This window comes from Alligator sinensis, unplaced genomic scaffold (genome assembly GCF_000455745.1).
Source record: "Alligator sinensis unplaced genomic scaffold, ASM45574v1 scaffold379_1, whole genome shotgun sequence".
Taxonomy (NCBI): Eukaryota; Metazoa; Chordata; order Crocodylia; family Alligatoridae; genus Alligator; species Alligator sinensis.
In genome coordinates this window covers 746,087-764,330 of record NW_005842001.1, presented here as the reverse complement: position 1 = coordinate 764,330, position 18,244 = coordinate 746,087, and the positions used below count along the sequence as shown (strand labels likewise).

At 38.8% G+C, this 18,244-nt stretch overlaps 1 protein-coding gene across 1 annotated transcript in view; it reads left to right on the top strand.

Moving 5' to 3' along the window:
- The window catches only part of NLGN1 (neuroligin 1), a 631,206-nt gene extending 614,299 nt beyond the window's left edge, over positions 1-16,907 (top strand). Inside the window, exons 6-8 of the mRNA XM_025201780.1 lie at positions 6,169-6,381; positions 11,692-12,481; positions 13,586-16,907. Of these exons, the coding sequence (XP_025057565.1) occupies positions 6,169-6,381; positions 11,692-12,481; positions 13,586-14,408 (1,826 nt within the window). The 3' untranslated portion in view covers positions 14,409-16,907. The remainder of the gene's footprint in view (positions 1-6,168; positions 6,382-11,691; positions 12,482-13,585) is intronic.
- The last annotated feature ends 1,337 nt before the right edge of the window (positions 16,908-18,244 follow it).

Below are 18,244 nucleotides of genomic sequence, written 5' to 3'. Positions count from 1 at the left end.
GGAAAGAGTTTTGTCAGTTCCCCACTGAGAAGGGAGGCAAAGTGGGATGGCATATATAAATCCATTAGCTTAGATCAGAGTATGTCAATGGATCATCCTGTTTTAAAATTGAGATTTTAAGACCTGTGGTCCTTCCTTGGAAAGGTTTTTCAGCCCCTGCCCCACCCTGTTAAGGTGAATGTTCATAGGAAGTAAAAGCTTAGAATAACTCATTCTAATAATTCTTTGGATTTATATGGTGACTTTCAATTTCCCTCAGTCTCTTAGCATTTTACCACCTTGTTACTGGTACGAGTTGTGGGGCTTGGGCCCCCTCTTGGCTGATGCCCTACTCACTGGTGATGACAGGGTGGTCTTTGTGCGTATCACCCGCCTATTCTGGTAGCTGTTCCTTCTCGCCTACAATGACTTGGCCTTATCTTCTTGGGAGAGAGTTCCCCCTCAGGTGACTCTCTGGGTACCACATCCTGGCTTCTTCATGGAGCTCTAACCTCCCTTATACTCCATCCTTACCACATCCAGGGCCTGAATTGGTGTCAGCACCTTGATGTCTCAGGCCACAAATGATAACCCTCTCGTCTGTCAGTCGTCAGTCTTTCATATGACCCAGTACCAGATCCCAATTCTGCACAGGCCATCTCTTGTCGATTTGAGTCGGAATCAGTAAACATAACTGTCTCTTTCTTGAGATAATAACTCTAAAAGGAATACTTAAAATATGAACTATAACAAAAGTATCAGCATCTGCTATATGCTCCAAGGAGCCTCTTCTACCTTTGCAAGTTTTTCCCTTTTCCAGTTACTTGAGAGTCAGCTGGCCTTCTAACTCTTCGCTGCTTCCCCATGGCATTATTGGGGCACTCCCAAGCAAGCCACTGCCCCTCCCCATCTCGGCCCCATCTGACCTGGGTCTAGGGTCTTCCAGGCAGCTCTTGCCAGAACTCCAGCTGCTCATCCTGGTGTCTGTCACTCACTTCTCTTTGGGCCTTCTACCACTTCCACTGTGCATCAGCAGGCACATCCCAGCTCCTTGCTGGTCTGTCTTCCGGGGCCTCTCTGCCACAGGTCTCTCTCATGGGACTCTTCACCATCTGTCTCTCTGTAGTGCTTCTCTGCCACAGGACTCCACCCCACCTCTGGAGTCTCCTCTCCACATGCCTCCCTGTGGCACATTTCTCTTTGATGCCTCTCTGCTGGCAGACTCCACCCCTCTAATGGAGTCCTCCACTGTGCAGCTCCACCACTGGGCTCCACCCCTTCTCTGCACCAATCTGCAGGGCCATGCCACTCCAGAAATGGCACACCAGAGCCCGATGTGCCACAGCCAGCTCTCCACCTGCACTCACCAGCTGCCCTAAGGTAAGCAACAGCGGGGACCGTGGTAGACTACCTTGCAGCCTTTCCCATTCCCTTTCCTCTTCCTCCATCACACCCCTCTTCATAGAATTAATATCCTTCCAAAAAAGCACATTTTTTTTTTTAGTATAAGCCTGTATGAATTAACATATTACAAAACTTCCCAGGGCTTGAATATGATGGATCTGCTGGTGGCTGGTTGTATGCATTTACTCACGTGCTTGTAACATAAAGAGGACTGGTGTGTTTAATCAACCGCCATCTTAAGCAAAGCAAGCCACAGTCATCGCTGGCATAACTCCAGGTTTAAATATACCTCTCCATCCAGAACCCACCAGAGCAAGGTTGAAACATGTCACCTGATCACTCTAGCTCCCTACAGATATTGGGAAGAGAATAATCAGGTATGTGCCTATAAAGACACTACACTTAATAAATCTGCCTTCTTGTTTTGTGCAATACAGGCAAATAAAAACATATTGAAACAAGCTCTGATTTGGCACAAACGTTAATGAGAAGCAAAGTTTTTTCCCCACTCACAGGTCTCAATTTGGTCCGTTTTTATCTTGGATCTCTAAAGAGCAGATTTGTGCAGAGTGCCTTAGAAAGAGATGGGCTTAACCACCTTGAACAGTTCTTCACTAAAAAATAAAGAACATCTCATCTGTCTTATCAGTCACTTCACCCACTTCCTCACAGTTTGCATGCTTCTGAGCCATGCTGCTAATAGTGCATACAAGCGAAAATGCATGAACAGGGGGTGATATTAGCAGGCTTCTTATGGTTCTGAAAAATGGGACAGAAATGTTTCATGTCTTGGAAGTCAAAATCAATATCCATCCGGCTTGTGTATGTATGGAAGTCAGCCAGTGTGGTTCTTGCTGAAGAGGTGTAAGATATTTCTTCTGCATTGGATCCACTAGTATGGACCCAAGTCATAATTTGTTAAATCTAGATAAATGGAAGCAAATATTATTATCATTAATATATATTCTTTCTTTCCTTTTAAACTGAAAGCTCCCCCTGCTGTCAACTTTGCTGAACTGAACCTACCTTCCTCAGCATCTGTCTTTAATAACAAAAGTAGTTTTCTGTGAGAACCTTTTTAAAAGGGATTCCTTAACTTGGGGTTATCCAGTTTCCTTTATTTTTTCCAGGGATTTTTCTATTTTGGAATGGTCTTGGCATGAACTCCCTTAGTGTCAGCTTTCTTTTATAATGCCCGGCCATCACCATGGCTGATGGTAGATCATTGACTGGTCTTGCAAAAAAACATGACTGCTTTTCATTCTGCCGCATGTTGGACATAAGGCATCACATTGGAAGCAGCAATCTTGTGCTTTGGGCCTTTGGGATCCAGCCCCCACCTCAACCCCCAATGCAAGATAAGCCTCCATTTTCCCAACTAATGGCTCAGGGTCACTGCAGCACAGCTGCAGGACACTTCTGAACTCGTGCTGCAAGTCTGCTCATTATCAGAATCTGCATGAGGCCACAGAGCCTTTAAGCATGTTCAGACAAAGAAAGGGAAAAGCTCATTAATTAGGCACTGTGAAGACAACGATCATCACTGTTCTTTTTGTCCCAAGGGCTTCTGGGTTTCAACTTGAGCCTGCTATTCTAAACCTGTGCCAATCACTCTCATGCTCTTCATGCCTGCTGTGCTGAACTGACAGCTTACTAACTGGCTGTAATCTAATCAGAATAAAAGATAGGAATGACTTCCTTGGATTTATAGCCACAAAACTCTACAGCTCCCTTAAATATAGTGGTAACATTTCCTTAAATTCACAGGTGCTCAAAGAACTTCCTATTTTTAAGCTCCAAGCAGATTAAAAAGTAAAACAAGGTAGCAAACTTTCATTCTCTGTCCCTTTCTACTTCTTTTATTCACATCCTGCTTCAGTATTCCTAAAGAAAATGATTTTCAGGGGCCAAATATGTCTGCCTTTCATGCAGTCTTAATAACCTGCTTGCTGTAGGGGTAGGACTTAGCACTAGTACTTGTATGTGTGCAGGGAAGAATAAGACTTGTGCCCAAATACAAGCAAGAAAAGAACATTGACAGAGGGTAAGAGAGCCTGGTATTCCTCCTAGCTCAGTTCAGGAATATTGAATTATAATAAGTTGCAATTAGCAAAATAATAATGAATAAATAATATTGATTATTCCCTCCCAAAGCCTCCCCATGTGCTTTGTGGTATTTCCCTGTTTGATGCCTTTTGATGCTCTGTTCAGTTTTGCAGCTTAACAGTCTAAACGTTTGTTTTCAAATTGCAGAATGTGGGATGGCTTAAAGTATAGTATAGGACTAAGTATCTGCTAAAACTACACCGAACAATGTGTGCCAATTAGATGTAGTGCTTTAAATCATAAAATTGGAGAATTGCTGGCCAAGCTCCTCATGGCACCTGCCTGTTCCCTCTTCATGGTAATGAAGATCAAGATGCAGCTATACCAACAAAACCACTTGCACTAAATGTAGCATAGCTCATATTATGTATGCAGGAAGTTAAACTAGTTTTTAGTACGCTTAGAAAGGTCTCCTAGAATGAATGTCTAAGCATTTGACTGGATACTAAATAAATTATATTCATCAAGAGTTGCATTAGCAGAATAAAGTAATAAATGGCATGTGGATTATATAGACTATTGTTTATTGTGATAGGATTTTAGTTATATAAGAAAAGGCCAGTAGTTATGCACTTCATGGCCGCGTCCACACGTGTGGACACTTGTTTCCCGCAGAACAAGAAGGGAGCAGTGGGACATCTTGTGCCACTGATACTAGTCCCTGGGGAAATGCCTGTGCCATGTGCCCTCTGGCATGCGGTAGGTTATCCCAGGTGGAGTAGGAGAGTCTGGGGCCAGCACCGGGGTGCTGGGGGTCTTCTTCATCCTTACCTGGGGTGCTGGTGCTGGGGGTCTTCTAGGGCTGCAGCAGGGGTGATCCTGCCACTCAGAGTCTGGCTGGCAACTGGAGCAGTTTTGGGCAGTGTGCACTGGCAGCACCAGTGTGCACCAGTTTTGGGCAGTGTGCACTAGCACCATGTGTGCCAATCTGCTTTTGCAGGTTTTTTTGACCCTGGGACCCCCACCCTTGCTGCTACCTTGCAGAACAAAGAACAACTGAATGTGCGGTATGTGGCGCCATGGACGTGTCTGTGGCACCACATACCGCATGGCCACACTCGTCTGGATGTAGCCCATGAGGTTATACCTGTCAGATAGTGGTCTAACATCTTCCAGGTTCAGTAACTTAAAGTGTTTGAGCCATTAAAATCAACGGAGCTAGGTTCCTAAACACCTTTGGGCTGTAGTAACCAGCAGCTGCAAATTAAGATTTTTTTTTTTTGGTGTTCTTTTAGTCCTGTCAACATTACATAGATAGTTGTTCTTCTGAATTTAAAACCTAAGAGCTGCTGTTATCACTGTTGATGAAATGGTGGGAGTTTTGTCAGAGAATTATTTTCTGTTTCTTCTGGGAAAGTACTGTAAACTTTTGTTTTGAGTCTCAATCTTGGTGCCAGAGGAGAGTTAAATCAGTGCAATTTCAACTAGAACAGAGGACCCACTAACATTTAGTTCATGGGGAGATAATTGTTTTAATGGTTGTACTTCTCTACAGGGCACGCATTGAAAGGCTGTTATATTGTCCATTTTGTGGGTGTTAAATCAGTTCCATATGCAAGTAGAGACTTTCGGTTTCTTTAAAAATGCTGGTATTATTTAAACATTTGCTCATAAGGCTTTGCAGGTTGGAAGTAGTATCCAATAGGATCAAAAAGCAAAATGGTATCTTTTACCAGCTCAGTCTTTTCTCTGTGTTGATCGCCCATCTTTTCAAGTCAGCTGGCTCTAAGGATGAAAAGAACTGCAGTACACACAAAGCTATGGGCCTGCTGTGACTGGGGAAACACAGGCAGCTCTGCACCTAGTACACACCTCCGTTCCTCTCCACGCCTAACTACAAGGAAACAATCCTTGCGCTCTGTGGTTTATATCTGAGCTCTTGCCTGTTGTGTGTCTTTTAATGCAGATTCAGTTAACCCAATTGAAGGGAAATGGTTTGGAGCTTGTGGGGGAGCCAGTCAAGCTGTTCAATCCCATCTATCCCCCGACATAAGTTTGGTAGGAGTAAGGACAGAGGGACAGAAAACGAAAGAGGAGAAGAGGCCATATGGTGTGGTACGGGGTATCTGTGCCCCAAGCAATGAATTGAATACAGCAGTAACCCATCCAGCATACACAGAACCCATGTCCACACATGCATATAGCAGTCAGATGCTCTGGTGAACACTATGTTGACAAAAGGTGCTGCCAAGCAGGTGTGCACTGAACATGCCCCTGTATTTCTTGTAGTCTGCATCCATATTCTACATTATTTTTCTTTTCTTTATTCTTATCTTTGTATTTTGGTGGTGCCCACAACATGGAAGTCTCTGTTTTCACCCAAAATATGGCTCCTGTCCCCAAGCACTCTGTTACCCAATTTATTACAATTGAAAATCATAGGTACCTGCTCAGTTGTGACCTATTAGATACTGAAATGAATGTCTATGATGCATTATACATTGTACATTACCCACTTTAATTTATCTTTGCAATAGGACAACGAATACCAAAGGATATAGTGTAGGATGGCTGTGTCATTTGTTTCCTGTGTCCACCTGGCAACATTTTACAATGCAAATATGTAGTACTTAGCACCATTTACATTACAAACATTGCTGAAAAGTTATTTATTGCAGTGTAGTAAACGGTTTGAAGAACACCTACTAAACCTTTTCTGTTTCTCATTTACATTGTCAGGTTTCTTGAGCACTGGGGATCAAGCAGCAAAAGGAAACTATGGCCTCCTCGATCTTATTCAAGCTTTGCGATGGACTAGTGAAAATATTGGGTTCTTTGGTGGTGACCCACTAAGAATAACAGTTTTTGGATCGGGTGCAGGCGGTTCATGTGTCAATCTGTTGACTTTATCCCATTATTCTGAAGGTAACCGTTGGAGCAATTCAACCAAAGGTATTATGCCGGTTGCAAATTTTGACAATTTTGGTGTCTGCATGCCACCACCATTAGTAGTATGTGATGCTCTGTATATCTCTCTCTGTTCCTATGGACCATTGAGTTCAATAATAAGCAGACTTTTGAAAGGCTGTACTAGCTGCCTTCTCCCTTGGCTCTTCTGTGCATGTTTAAATTTTGGGTCACTTTCTTCTTTTTCTTATGGACCTTTGTTAGAAACACTTTTACAGTAGACTTCTGAACAGCACACACTAAGTGCATCATTTTTGTCTCTTCTTTCCTACCTAAGGGTGTACTCTTTGGAAAGCCAGTCAGTGATGCTCACAGTAGATGAGGCCCCCTATATTCAATCAGTCATCAAAGAAATGTTTAGTTTCTCATGAGGAACAGGATTTAAAGAAAAATAAAATGACACAGTTTCTCTTTTCAGGGATAATGGCTGAAATGCTTAAAACTATTATCTTGTGTGACGGAAACAAGTGCCTGGTTCAGAAATCTTTTGTCTGAAACTGCATGAATTTCACTTGCTGTCATCTGAGAAAAGAATGTTTTGAATGTTTTGCATGCATGATCCAAAATTGTCAAAGCATCCAGGTTGCAAAGGATTTTATATATATATATATATGTTTTTCCTATTCCATAACTAACACTGTTTCTCCCTAGTTAAGGCAGACAGCAGGAAATAAAATACATGCTGTTTGAGGCCAAAAACCCTATTTTCCTTGTCCTACAATTTTGGCACCAGAGTTCCACACACTTTTTCTCATTTGCATGGCCACTGATTATTGATCACATAATTATTATTTTTTACCCAGTCTTCTCACTGCTTTCACAGATTTATGCTGCATTATTTTAGAAATATTTGGCAGGTCTCAGAATGCCATATAGGGTTCTCTGATTTACCCTGTGGTAGCCTTGTTGGGCTCTGAGCGTACAGCCAGACAAATCTAACTCGAGTGATGTCAGCAGAGTGACTTCTAATCTAGGCATGATCCAAAGCCTGCTGAGAGAAACAAAAAGATCCCTAGGCTTTGGATCAGACCTTGTACTGGTACAGCTGCGAGAAGAATCAGGCTGATCCTCTTTTATGTGAACAGTACTATTGGGGAAATATTATCAGAACTGCAGGTTTAATTTTTCATATTTTTCCAGAATTTAATTTTTTTTAAATGACACTTTTACCAATATTCTGCAAAAATGTGTAATAACTCTGTAGCTTTTCCCTATGATATCATTAATTGAACGTGTAGCCAGGTGCTTCCTTGGGACTGAGAGCCCTGTCAGCTACAGACTTCCAGGCATGAGAGCTTGCTCCTTGCTGGGGCAGGGGGAGCCTGGATTTGTGATCCTGGGCTCCTTCTGCACCGGCAATAAGGCATGATTGGACCTGATGCTGGATCCCATAATCACATCTCTTGCCATGCACATGTGGCATGTCCAGAGGTGCAATTGTGGGGATTGTGCATCAGACCCTATTGTGCCTTTACTTCAATGTCTGGCTAGGGTCTAAGTGTAGAAACTCAGGTATACATTTGACTTATACAATAATTTAGATATTTTTTCTATTTCAACTTGCTAAGCAAATACAACATTTTGGGGAAATGGCCTTTTGAGCCAGGAGCTGACTTATCTAGCTTTTGAGTCTGAGACAATGGGTTATATTATGCAGTCAGTTTTTCAGCAGAACTCACAATGAAGGTTCTTTGTGGCATAATGTATTAAGCATGGAGCTGAGAGTCAGGCAACCTGGTTTCCATCCTCCATCACTTGTTTCTCTGGTCTTAAATTTAATCCAAAGCAGCTCATTTAATGCTGAATACCCTATGCCTTCATCTGCAATAACTGGACCGTTGAGATCTGCACTCTGTGAGCAAACTCTTCTCTGTCATGTTCTAACACAAAAAGAAAATCGTCAAGAGCAGAAGTCTATGGAGGAACTGATCTAACTAGGTGCTGAGTACCATGCAAATGAGGGATCTTTTGGGTTGGTTGGTGTACCAAAAAATTAATAAGTGGCTCAAACTAAAAAGTGTATATTTGGTGGGTTTGGTAAAATGGAAAAAAATTGTCTTGGGGTTGACTCTAAATACAAGGTATTTTTTTTTTTTTTAATATAAATGCAAGTCAATTTTAAAAGAAGAAAAATGCTCTTTTAAGAATGAAAAGTCAAAATGTGTCATTTAAGATACCTTGAAAGGTGGTAGCATTCTCAAAATTGTGGACTCAGGTGAAATTATTTACCAAAAAAAGTTCACCTGAGTCTAGTTTTGAGTGCTTCTCTGGTTACCCTCTACTCCCACTGACCGGTGCATTAGGCAGTTGCCAAGAGGCACTTGGCACCTTGCAAGATGATGCTGTTAAATAATCTACTTCACTTGTCTGCAAAATGGAAGCAGTACTTCCTACTCATTGTAAAGTACTTTAAAAACTGAGGGTGAATAAATATAAGTTATTCCCTTCATGAGACTTTCAATATAAGAAATTGCAGGATATGGCATATTACGTGTTAAAATCCCTTGTACATCAGCCAGCTCCCCTGTGAGCCACAGTGAGGGTATAGGTACTGTATTATATTATATCTCTTGTATTATACATGGTTACTGGTGGAAATCAGTTACAGTATGAAAATTACTTTTCACAGTGTCATCCATTTTTCACTGAAAGATTCAACAGAAGTATTGTTTTTAAGTAACTGAATTAAGCTTTATGGCCAGAGGACTGGACTTTTAACTTAATCTAGCCTTTCGTGTAGTATTTAACAAGCCATAGTGTTTATATCAGCACTTTTTTGACATGTAACTTACTCTTTTTTGTTCCCTTGTGGTTTTATACAATATTTCTAAACAATAAAAGCATAAGATATTTACAGAATATGCAGAAAGAAAAAAATGTGCAACATTATTAAATACATTGTTGTAAACATTTCTGCATGTATTATCTTGCTATACATACTCCAAAGGCCAGATCCTCAGCTGGTACCAATCACTGCTGTTCCATTGCCTTCCAGATGATTTACATTCACTGGAAAGCTGGTCCTACGAATTAAAAAAAAAAAAGAATTTTCAATTGCTCTGTTTCAAAGGTTCTTTCTTAACTTTTACCTAACTCTTTAAGAATATTGTGGTTACTCATCTATCCAGAAATAGACAAAAGTCCCATTTTCAAGTTCTCATCACTGCCTGATTTCAGTTTTGCCTGCAGAAAGGGGTCAAGTAAAGATAAAGGGTTAGCATTTGGCTTTCTTGGCTTCTGAAAGGATTTTGAAACTCCCCAAAGAGCCTAATTTACAAAATGTTTGCAATGAATGCTAGCTAACTTTGGAGTACAGTTCTGATCTTGCAATTTGATACATGTGGGCAGGTTCCTGGTTTCATTGGGACTCTCTTGGTGGTTTTGGATCCATCTAGGAAAATCACATTGTAGGATCAGGACCATAACTTTCATTGTTAAAGAGCCGGATTCTGACAAAGGTTGAGCACCTACCATTCTCGTTCACTTGAATGGGAGTTTCCAGGTGCGTGATCACCATGGTTCAGTACAAGGAAACAGGGTTTGCATAATTCAGTAGCAGGGAGCCAGATGTTGACTTCAGTTACTCAGTTGCAAAACTAGAGTATTGGCTTGAAGTTGATAGAATTATCTCAGGTTTGAAGCAATGTAAATAAAAGCAGATTTTAGCCCATATACTTTGTTACCACAAATTATATGCGCTACCTGGAATTTTTCATTAGCTATAGTTATCTGTGACATATAGGTCAAATTAAAAAATATTTTTTCCAGTAGAGTGCACAAAGAGACTGTGGAATTGCAAACAGCTCTTTGTCCTTCAGCTGTAACAATGTCGTGAGGATGCAGAAAGAGTTTTAAAATGTTTATTAACAAGATGGAGAAAATATAACACATAGATACATTCTATTTTTGTTATTAGCCTTGGTTGAAAGGCAGAAGCCTAACTGAGAAGGTCCTTGATGACCTCCTTGCACAAGAGTCAGATGCAAAATCCCTACTGAAAGCAAAGCTAACTTCTCCAGAGGGGATGGGAAGGAGTGAAGAGATGTCATGGCCCAACCCAGAAAGGAGAAAAAAACATATAAGAACAGTCATTCCAGTGTCAAACCTGAAAGATTTCTCAATGAGCCAGCTAGAAATCACCCAAAGGATTTTCTGCACACACTTGCTGTATGAGTCATGGCTTAGAGACACCTAGTGAAGTCCTAGTGCTACTAAAGCCAGTAATAGACCTTGAGGGAGTCGGGATTCCTCCCACAATGTAGCTAAAAATACTGAAAGAGGGGAGGAGATTTCCACTTCAAGTAAGGCTGGTTTTATCTGTGAACAGCTATTTGGGTCCAGGATCTTCTCTTACTTCCAAATTAATTGCACTAGAGTTGATGGAGTTTACCTTGGGTTTTTCACAAGCATTAGTTGGATGAGGATGTGGTCCCTGTACCTCTCACAACTGAATGCTTCAGCATATGTTTAAAAGTCTAAGTCACAAAGCAGCATTTTGAGATATTCAGTGTAAAACATCATTTTCCTCTTTTATTTAATGTGATCACCATAAACCTTGATTAAAAATATGAGTCGTTTTTTAATAAGAAATTATCTTGACTTTTAGATAAATCAGTTAGGAATTTAAAAGCTGTCCAGCACCTTGTCACATGTGGCTTCAGAATATAAGCTTTATTATGTATATTATTCAGAAGCACTGTACATCTCAAGCCAGGTTCAGTCCTAACCAGAATGTAAAAAAGCCATATATTAGGTGTTATCCAGTATTTAATTTAAAACATGGTCACACACCTGCAAGCCATTACTGGCTTGATCATTGGCCAAGAAATTAATCAGTTTCAGAGCTTTTCCTTTAACCCAATTAATTACTTTTATTGTTATGATACTTTTCAAAGTAAATAATATTATCATACATGAGATACAACATCAAGCAATTCCTGCCACTCTTTTGTGTTCCTCACTTATTACCTGCAGGACAAATCATCAGCTGGAGTAAATCATTGCAGCTCCATTATGCTTCAGTTTTGCGCCTCTGTTGGTCCATGGTTTATGCACATTGGTGCGTTTAATTTTGGTACACATTAGATGTGGCAGGTCTAACCATTGGTTAGACCAGTGTTAGGTCTAACCATCATGCTGCATTTATATATTAGGAAGACACCTATCCCCCTCCCCCCAAATTTCTGTATTGTAAAAATGAAGTTTCCTATTATCTCTCAAACTTCCTCTGATATTTATGAACATGTAACTGTTTAAACATTACCTCAGTACTTTTTTGTACATATTTTCCCACAGGACTTTTTCAAAGAGCAATCGCTCAAAGCGGGACAGCTCTCTCCAGCTGGGCAGTGAGTTTTCAACCTGCAAAATATGCCAGGATGTTGGCTACTAAAGTTGGTTGCAACATGTCAGACACTGTAGAATTGGTGGAATGTCTACAGAAGAAGCCTTATAGAGAACTTGTTGACCAGGACATTCAACCAGCGCGATACCATATAGCCTTTGGACCAGTAATTGATGGTGATGTGATACCAGATGACCCTCAGATACTAATGGAACAAGGAGAATTCCTCAACTATGATATAATGTTGGGAGTAAACCAAGGGGAAGGGTTAAAATTTGTTGAAAATATAGTTGATAGTGAAGATGGCATATCAGCTAGTGATTTTGACTTTGCTGTTTCTAATTTTGTTGACAATTTATATGGATACCCTGAAGGCAAAGATATATTGAGAGAAACTATCAAATTTATGTACACTGACTGGGCAGATCGACACAATCCTGAGACAAGAAGGAAAACATTGCTTGCTTTGTTCACTGATCACCAGTGGGTTGCACCAGCAGTGGCAACAGCAGACCTTCACTCCAATTTTGGATCCCCTACATACTTTTATGCCTTCTACCATCATTGCCAAACAGATCAGGTACCTGCCTGGGCAGATGCAGCCCATGGGGATGAGGTCCCTTATGTATTAGGAATCCCTATGATTGGTCCTACTGAATTGTTTCCTTGTAATTTCTCCAAAAACGATGTTATGCTAAGTGCAGTAGTGATGACATACTGGACAAACTTTGCAAAAACTGGGTAAGTCTTAGTGCGGAAAAGTAACCTTCTATAAAAGTTGAGGAGCTGATACCACAGTCCTTTCTTGTTGTGTTCACTGGGGACTACATGGGTGACGGGGTATAGACATGAGGAAGGTTTGCAGTAGTGGGCTGGGAGTTACATTTTTTCTAATGTCTCTGTTCTTGGTATTAAGTGGTCTAGGTGACCATTCTATACCTAACAGCTTCCCTGACATTTTTTTTCTATTATAACCTGATGTTTCTCTTTCTCATAGTATAATGACTGCCCTTAAAAATATTTTTGGGCTTTGAAAGATATTGATGCTTTGAGAGAGATTCTCTACATTTAAATTGGGGAACTCTGCTGCAATGACTAATATGTCTAATATTTAAGTGTGACCATTGTATAAGAAATTGTGACATGTATCATACTGACTAAGGAACATGCTGAGGTGGTATGTAGAAATTATGAAGTGCAGAACATAAAAAAAAATTAACATAACCCAATATTTGATCATACTGCAGTATTGGTGGCATTTTGATTGCATGAAATAGGAAATGCTGAAATGAAACATCAATTCTTTTAATAGTGTGCTCTTATTAAAACAACAGGCAGTTAGGAATTTAAAATATTGAGGTCCAGAACTAGAGAGATGCTGAGCACTATCAGCTCCTGCAGACTTCACTGGGAGTTGACAACTCTTTTCAGCACTCAGGTACTCATTGGATCAGTCTGTAAACTGTTATATGCCATGCCAAATTAACTTGCTGGCCTCTTACCTCAAAAGACATGAATTTAAATTACGTATGAAAGAAGCTTAATGTCCTCTCTCCCTAGTTTCTAGTAGAGAGTAATCTGAATCACTAGCACAGACTGTTGTCAATGTTTTCTGAAGGGACAAGGGATAGAAAGTTAGCGTTGCTGCTGATTGAGACACATGAAGCTCATTGACAAAGCTAAGCAAGGGAACCTTGCCCCATGATGGTTGATTCTAAAGACTGCTGTTAGAATTGTCTTCAGTTCCTCAAATGCTATTTTCTTACATGCCTGGTTTACAATTACAGTACAAAACCTCTGACATGCAAACATCTCATCTTGTTTTCTTCTTTTCCTTTTGTTTAGTGACCCCAATCAGCCAGTCCCACAAGACACGAAATTTATCCATACAAAGCCCAATCGTTTTGAGGAAGTAGCATGGACCCGATATTCTCAAAAGGACCAATTGTATCTTCACATTGGATTAAAACCACGTGTGAAAGAACATTACAGGGCCAATAAAGTGAACCTGTGGTTGGAATTGGTACCTCATCTGCACAATCTTAACGACATTTCACAGTATACCTCTACCACAACTAAAGTGCCATCAACTGATATTACTTTCAGACCAACAAGGAAAAATTCTGTTTCTGTCACTTCAGCCTTTCCCACAGCCAAACAAGATGATTCTAAACAGCAACCAAGTCCATTTTCAGTGGATCAAAGGGACTATTCCACAGAGTTGAGCGTTACGATTGCAGTGGGAGCATCTTTGCTATTCCTGAACATTTTGGCCTTTGCAGCATTGTACTACAAAAAGGACAAGAGGAGACATGATGTTCATAGGCGATGTAGCCCACAGCGTACTACTACCAATGATCTTACCCATGCACAAGAAGAGGAGATAATGTCCCTCCAAATGAAGCACACTGACTTGGATCATGAATGTGAGTCTATCCATCCACATGAGGTGGTTCTTAGGACCGCCTGTCCCCCAGACTACACACTAGCTATGAGAAGGTCTCCTGACGATATTCCCTTAATGACACCCAACACCATTACAATGATTCCCAACACTATACCGGGGATTCAGCCCCTACACACATTCAATACATTTACTGGAGGACAGAACAATACTCTGCCCCACCCCCATCCCCATCCTCATTCACATTCAACAACCAGGGTATAGCCAGACAAGATGAAACAAACTTTATTTTTTGATGGATTACAGTAGGTGAGATTACGGAAGATTACTTGGCTTTCAACCTACAAGACTCTTATTATTTAAATATGGAGGAATATTATGTGAATATACATATCAAGAACTTTGGGGGTTTTGAAAAAAAATGAATTGTACATATATACAAATGAACTTAAACAAACCCAACCGTTTGCAATTGCTTGAAGCAGTTGTCCTGAATGATACTTTTTCATTTACATTCAAGTATTCATTTTTTGAAGATTTAAGTTACATAATTGAATTAGGCATGTGCAACACAAAAACGAAAGAACTATGACTGAAAATTTAAAAAAAAATCTATAAATATGCACAAGGGACACACTAATGGAATGTCAGATAATTTTCACCAATTTTTATTTGGAACTGTTTTATTATGTAGACCATATTTACATATTTGGATAAGTACACAAAGCACCAATGCTGTTAAGGCCTTAGTAAGGGGCTCATGCTAAAATCTGCCAGTCAAACAAAGAAGTTTTAAAGCCTGGCAGGTAAAACATTATCACATAAGTGCTGTCAGTATAAAAGTTGTGGGAATAAGGGAAACTGGATATTTTTAGCACGATGTGCATGATAATTTATATGCTTGGTGGCTGTGCTGCTGATTAAGCCGTAATTAAAATTCTTCTCATCCCATTGGAGTTTTTAATAGAAGCTTCCTCCATCAATTGGCAAACCAAAAGAAGATTTTCTTAAAGGGGCAAAAGTAATTACAGTAAAATATTTCACAGTAGCTTCAGTAATAGAAGGAATTGTGGTACTTCTTAAAGGTATTTGATGGTCCTGTAGGTATATAGTGGTGAACACTCGCTGATATGAATCCCAGGAAAAAAAATCTCTGTGTTGTTAATGTTCTGTTTCATTCCCACCTAAATAATACTATAAAATGTAATCTGAATGGAACCTCCTTTGATGAAGGCTTTATAATTTACTGTGGTTAAGTTACAATATATTTAGTTCATATTGGTAAGGTAAAGTGTGTCCAAAGATTTAATTGAAATGTTATTTTGCAATATTAAGAAGCCCCAGTACTACCACTCTGATTACAGCTCTCAGTCATTGGTTTAACTCATGTTGCATGTGACAGTGTCCTGATAATATTTTAATATGAAGTTATTTCCCTTTTTGGTACACATTATCTTTGCCATTCAAGTGAATTGATTGGACGAGATCGCTATAGGGTGTAAATGTAGATGCAGAGGGTGCATAAAGTTGGAGACCTCCAAAAACTGGAAATTTTTAAACCAGAATCTTACATATATTTATGCGATTTTTAAATGAATGTCCTGAAATCACAAAAAACTTTTCATTCCCCTTTTGCTTTCCAGTAATGGTATAATCAATCCTTTCAAAATGTTTGTATATGTAATCAGATGTACATTTATATAAAAAAAAAATTGAGATGGACTTAAGAGCACATCCCAGATAAATACTTTCTCTCTTACCTGTACTATATTTCTATTAGACGAAAGTTATGTGATTTTTTTTTTACATTTTTTCAAATTACTAGCAATTTTGATAGTTTGTAAGATAATGCAAAGAACTTTCTCTGACAAACTAACTGCAGTAACATTTCTTTTCAGTTACTCTTTTTCAAGAATGAAGGCTTATTACACACAAAAAAAATTGTATACTACTTGATGGAAAATTACTTTGTACTTCTTGGCCATATTACTGGTCATTGAGTGAAATAAAGATAATCTGGATAACAAATATTATTCCAATGCTAAGAGACCTGATCTTTGCTCATTAAAGAGCTAAAATGTTTATTGCTGTTTTGTCATTTTTTAATGAAGTAATGGTAACTGTCTCAAATAAAGAGTCATTTCTTAAGACCAGTCTGGTTTTTGAAGACATGAACATGCCTTCTACATGTAATAGAACTGAATATGTACGAACCAGTCCCAGCTAAAACAGTTCCTCATAAAAACCTTGACATTGTGAATGTATGATGTCTTAGTGCTAGATGATTTCTCATTACTCCAAACTTACCATAGTTTTTCAGCCAGAAGTAAAAAAATTTAAAAATGCAAAAAAATAAGTTTGAAAAAACTACGGAACAGGCCTAATCGAAATAAATGTGCAATACTCCATGAAATGAAAATCACCTGGTTCACACTATATGGGTGATTAAACTTTTGTAGAGTCATTGCTAGAAAGTTATCCTTCAAGGTGCTTTTAAGAATACCAACAACAGATTTTAAAACCGGCAATTCAAATAGCCTCCTCCCTACCTTCCTCCTCTAAAACCCCACTGCCTCCTCCCTGCCTCCTCTTCAGGCATTTCATTAAGCTAAAAATAATAATGAATACAATATAAATTATGGTCCCTGGCTTAGAAAGGTTTATTTGAGAGAGCAGCATTAAGGGTAATCTTCAGAGTCTTCAAAATCCAGAGTGGTCTATGTACAATTTCTGCCTGATGTGGTTGTGCTTTTAGACTGTGACCTGCCAGTGTAAACCAATAAAACGAATTGTCTGCCATCTGATAATTATTGTTTAATAGGAAGATTGTATTTTGCTATGTTGATGAAACAAACTAAAACAAAAAAGAACAAAAATATGGATGGCCATAAACAAGATATACATGAAATATGATTTTATGTACTTTTCTTAACTTTATCAAAACCAAATAACTTTCTACTATAGTTTGATGGTGGCCATATATCTATATCTATATCTCTATATATACAGTATCTGGTAATTGTTTACTTTTATTAGTTCCAAAATAAATGATTTAGGTAAACCAAGCATGACACTACACTTTTTATTTCTGTCAGCCAAGAAAAGTATAAATGTAGAAGGAGGAGGCGACAATGCAAATTTCATAACTTTTAATCCTGTTCAAAAAAGTTTATTCATGTGATGCAGATATTATGAATGATGTTTCAGTTGGTGCTTTATTGTAGTAGAGTCCCTGGCTTTCTGAAAGTAAACCAACATCCCACGTGTGAATATAACTTTAAGAAAGGTCAGAAACTGTTTTTAAAGTTGAAACATAAAAAGAAATAGAGGAGACATTTTGAAATATTTTATTATACTTATGGAATTTAATTGTGTATTTTTATCTGATTTTTCCCCACAAAAATAAGCAAAGGAAAACCAAGTTTTATGACGTTTGTTGTATCCTTTCATTGGACCAGATTTGCAATGAAATCAGGATATTAGGATTTGGAAGTTTTAGGTTTAGGAAACATATTAAAAGCCTGTGTTTTCTGCTTTCATGTTTTTGTGAATATGTTCAAGGTGTTTTAAAGAAAATTTGATCATTTCAAGAAAACAGTTCTATGGAATCACACTTTCCTTTTTCTGTTAAAACTGAAGACAAAACACTGTGCTGTGTGGGCCTTTCTAGGGAAATAAAGCATATTATAACTCATTTTACTTCATATTATCTCAGTTGATGATACATATTATATTCTGTCCAGGAACAATTTACAGACTATGGTAACAATCTCACTAAACAGGATGTTTTGTAGGAAAGCATGATTACTGCTGCTATTACATGGATTAAAAATGGCTCTTATAAACAGTAATTTTTAAATTATCGTATATGGTGGTTTTCTAAAACAGAAATATTGCTGCGGAAAATACCAAGGTGAAAAGAAGCCTTAACAAATATGTTACAGCTTTAAAGACACCACTGCATAGAAATTACTGGGATTTCAGTTGCGAGTTTCACTGATATATTCTGAAGAAACAAAACAGAACTGAATTCATAGGAAGCTGTCAAACATGATGGCATTTTTTACGTTTGCTAATTGTTTTCTTCTGTGGTATTAATT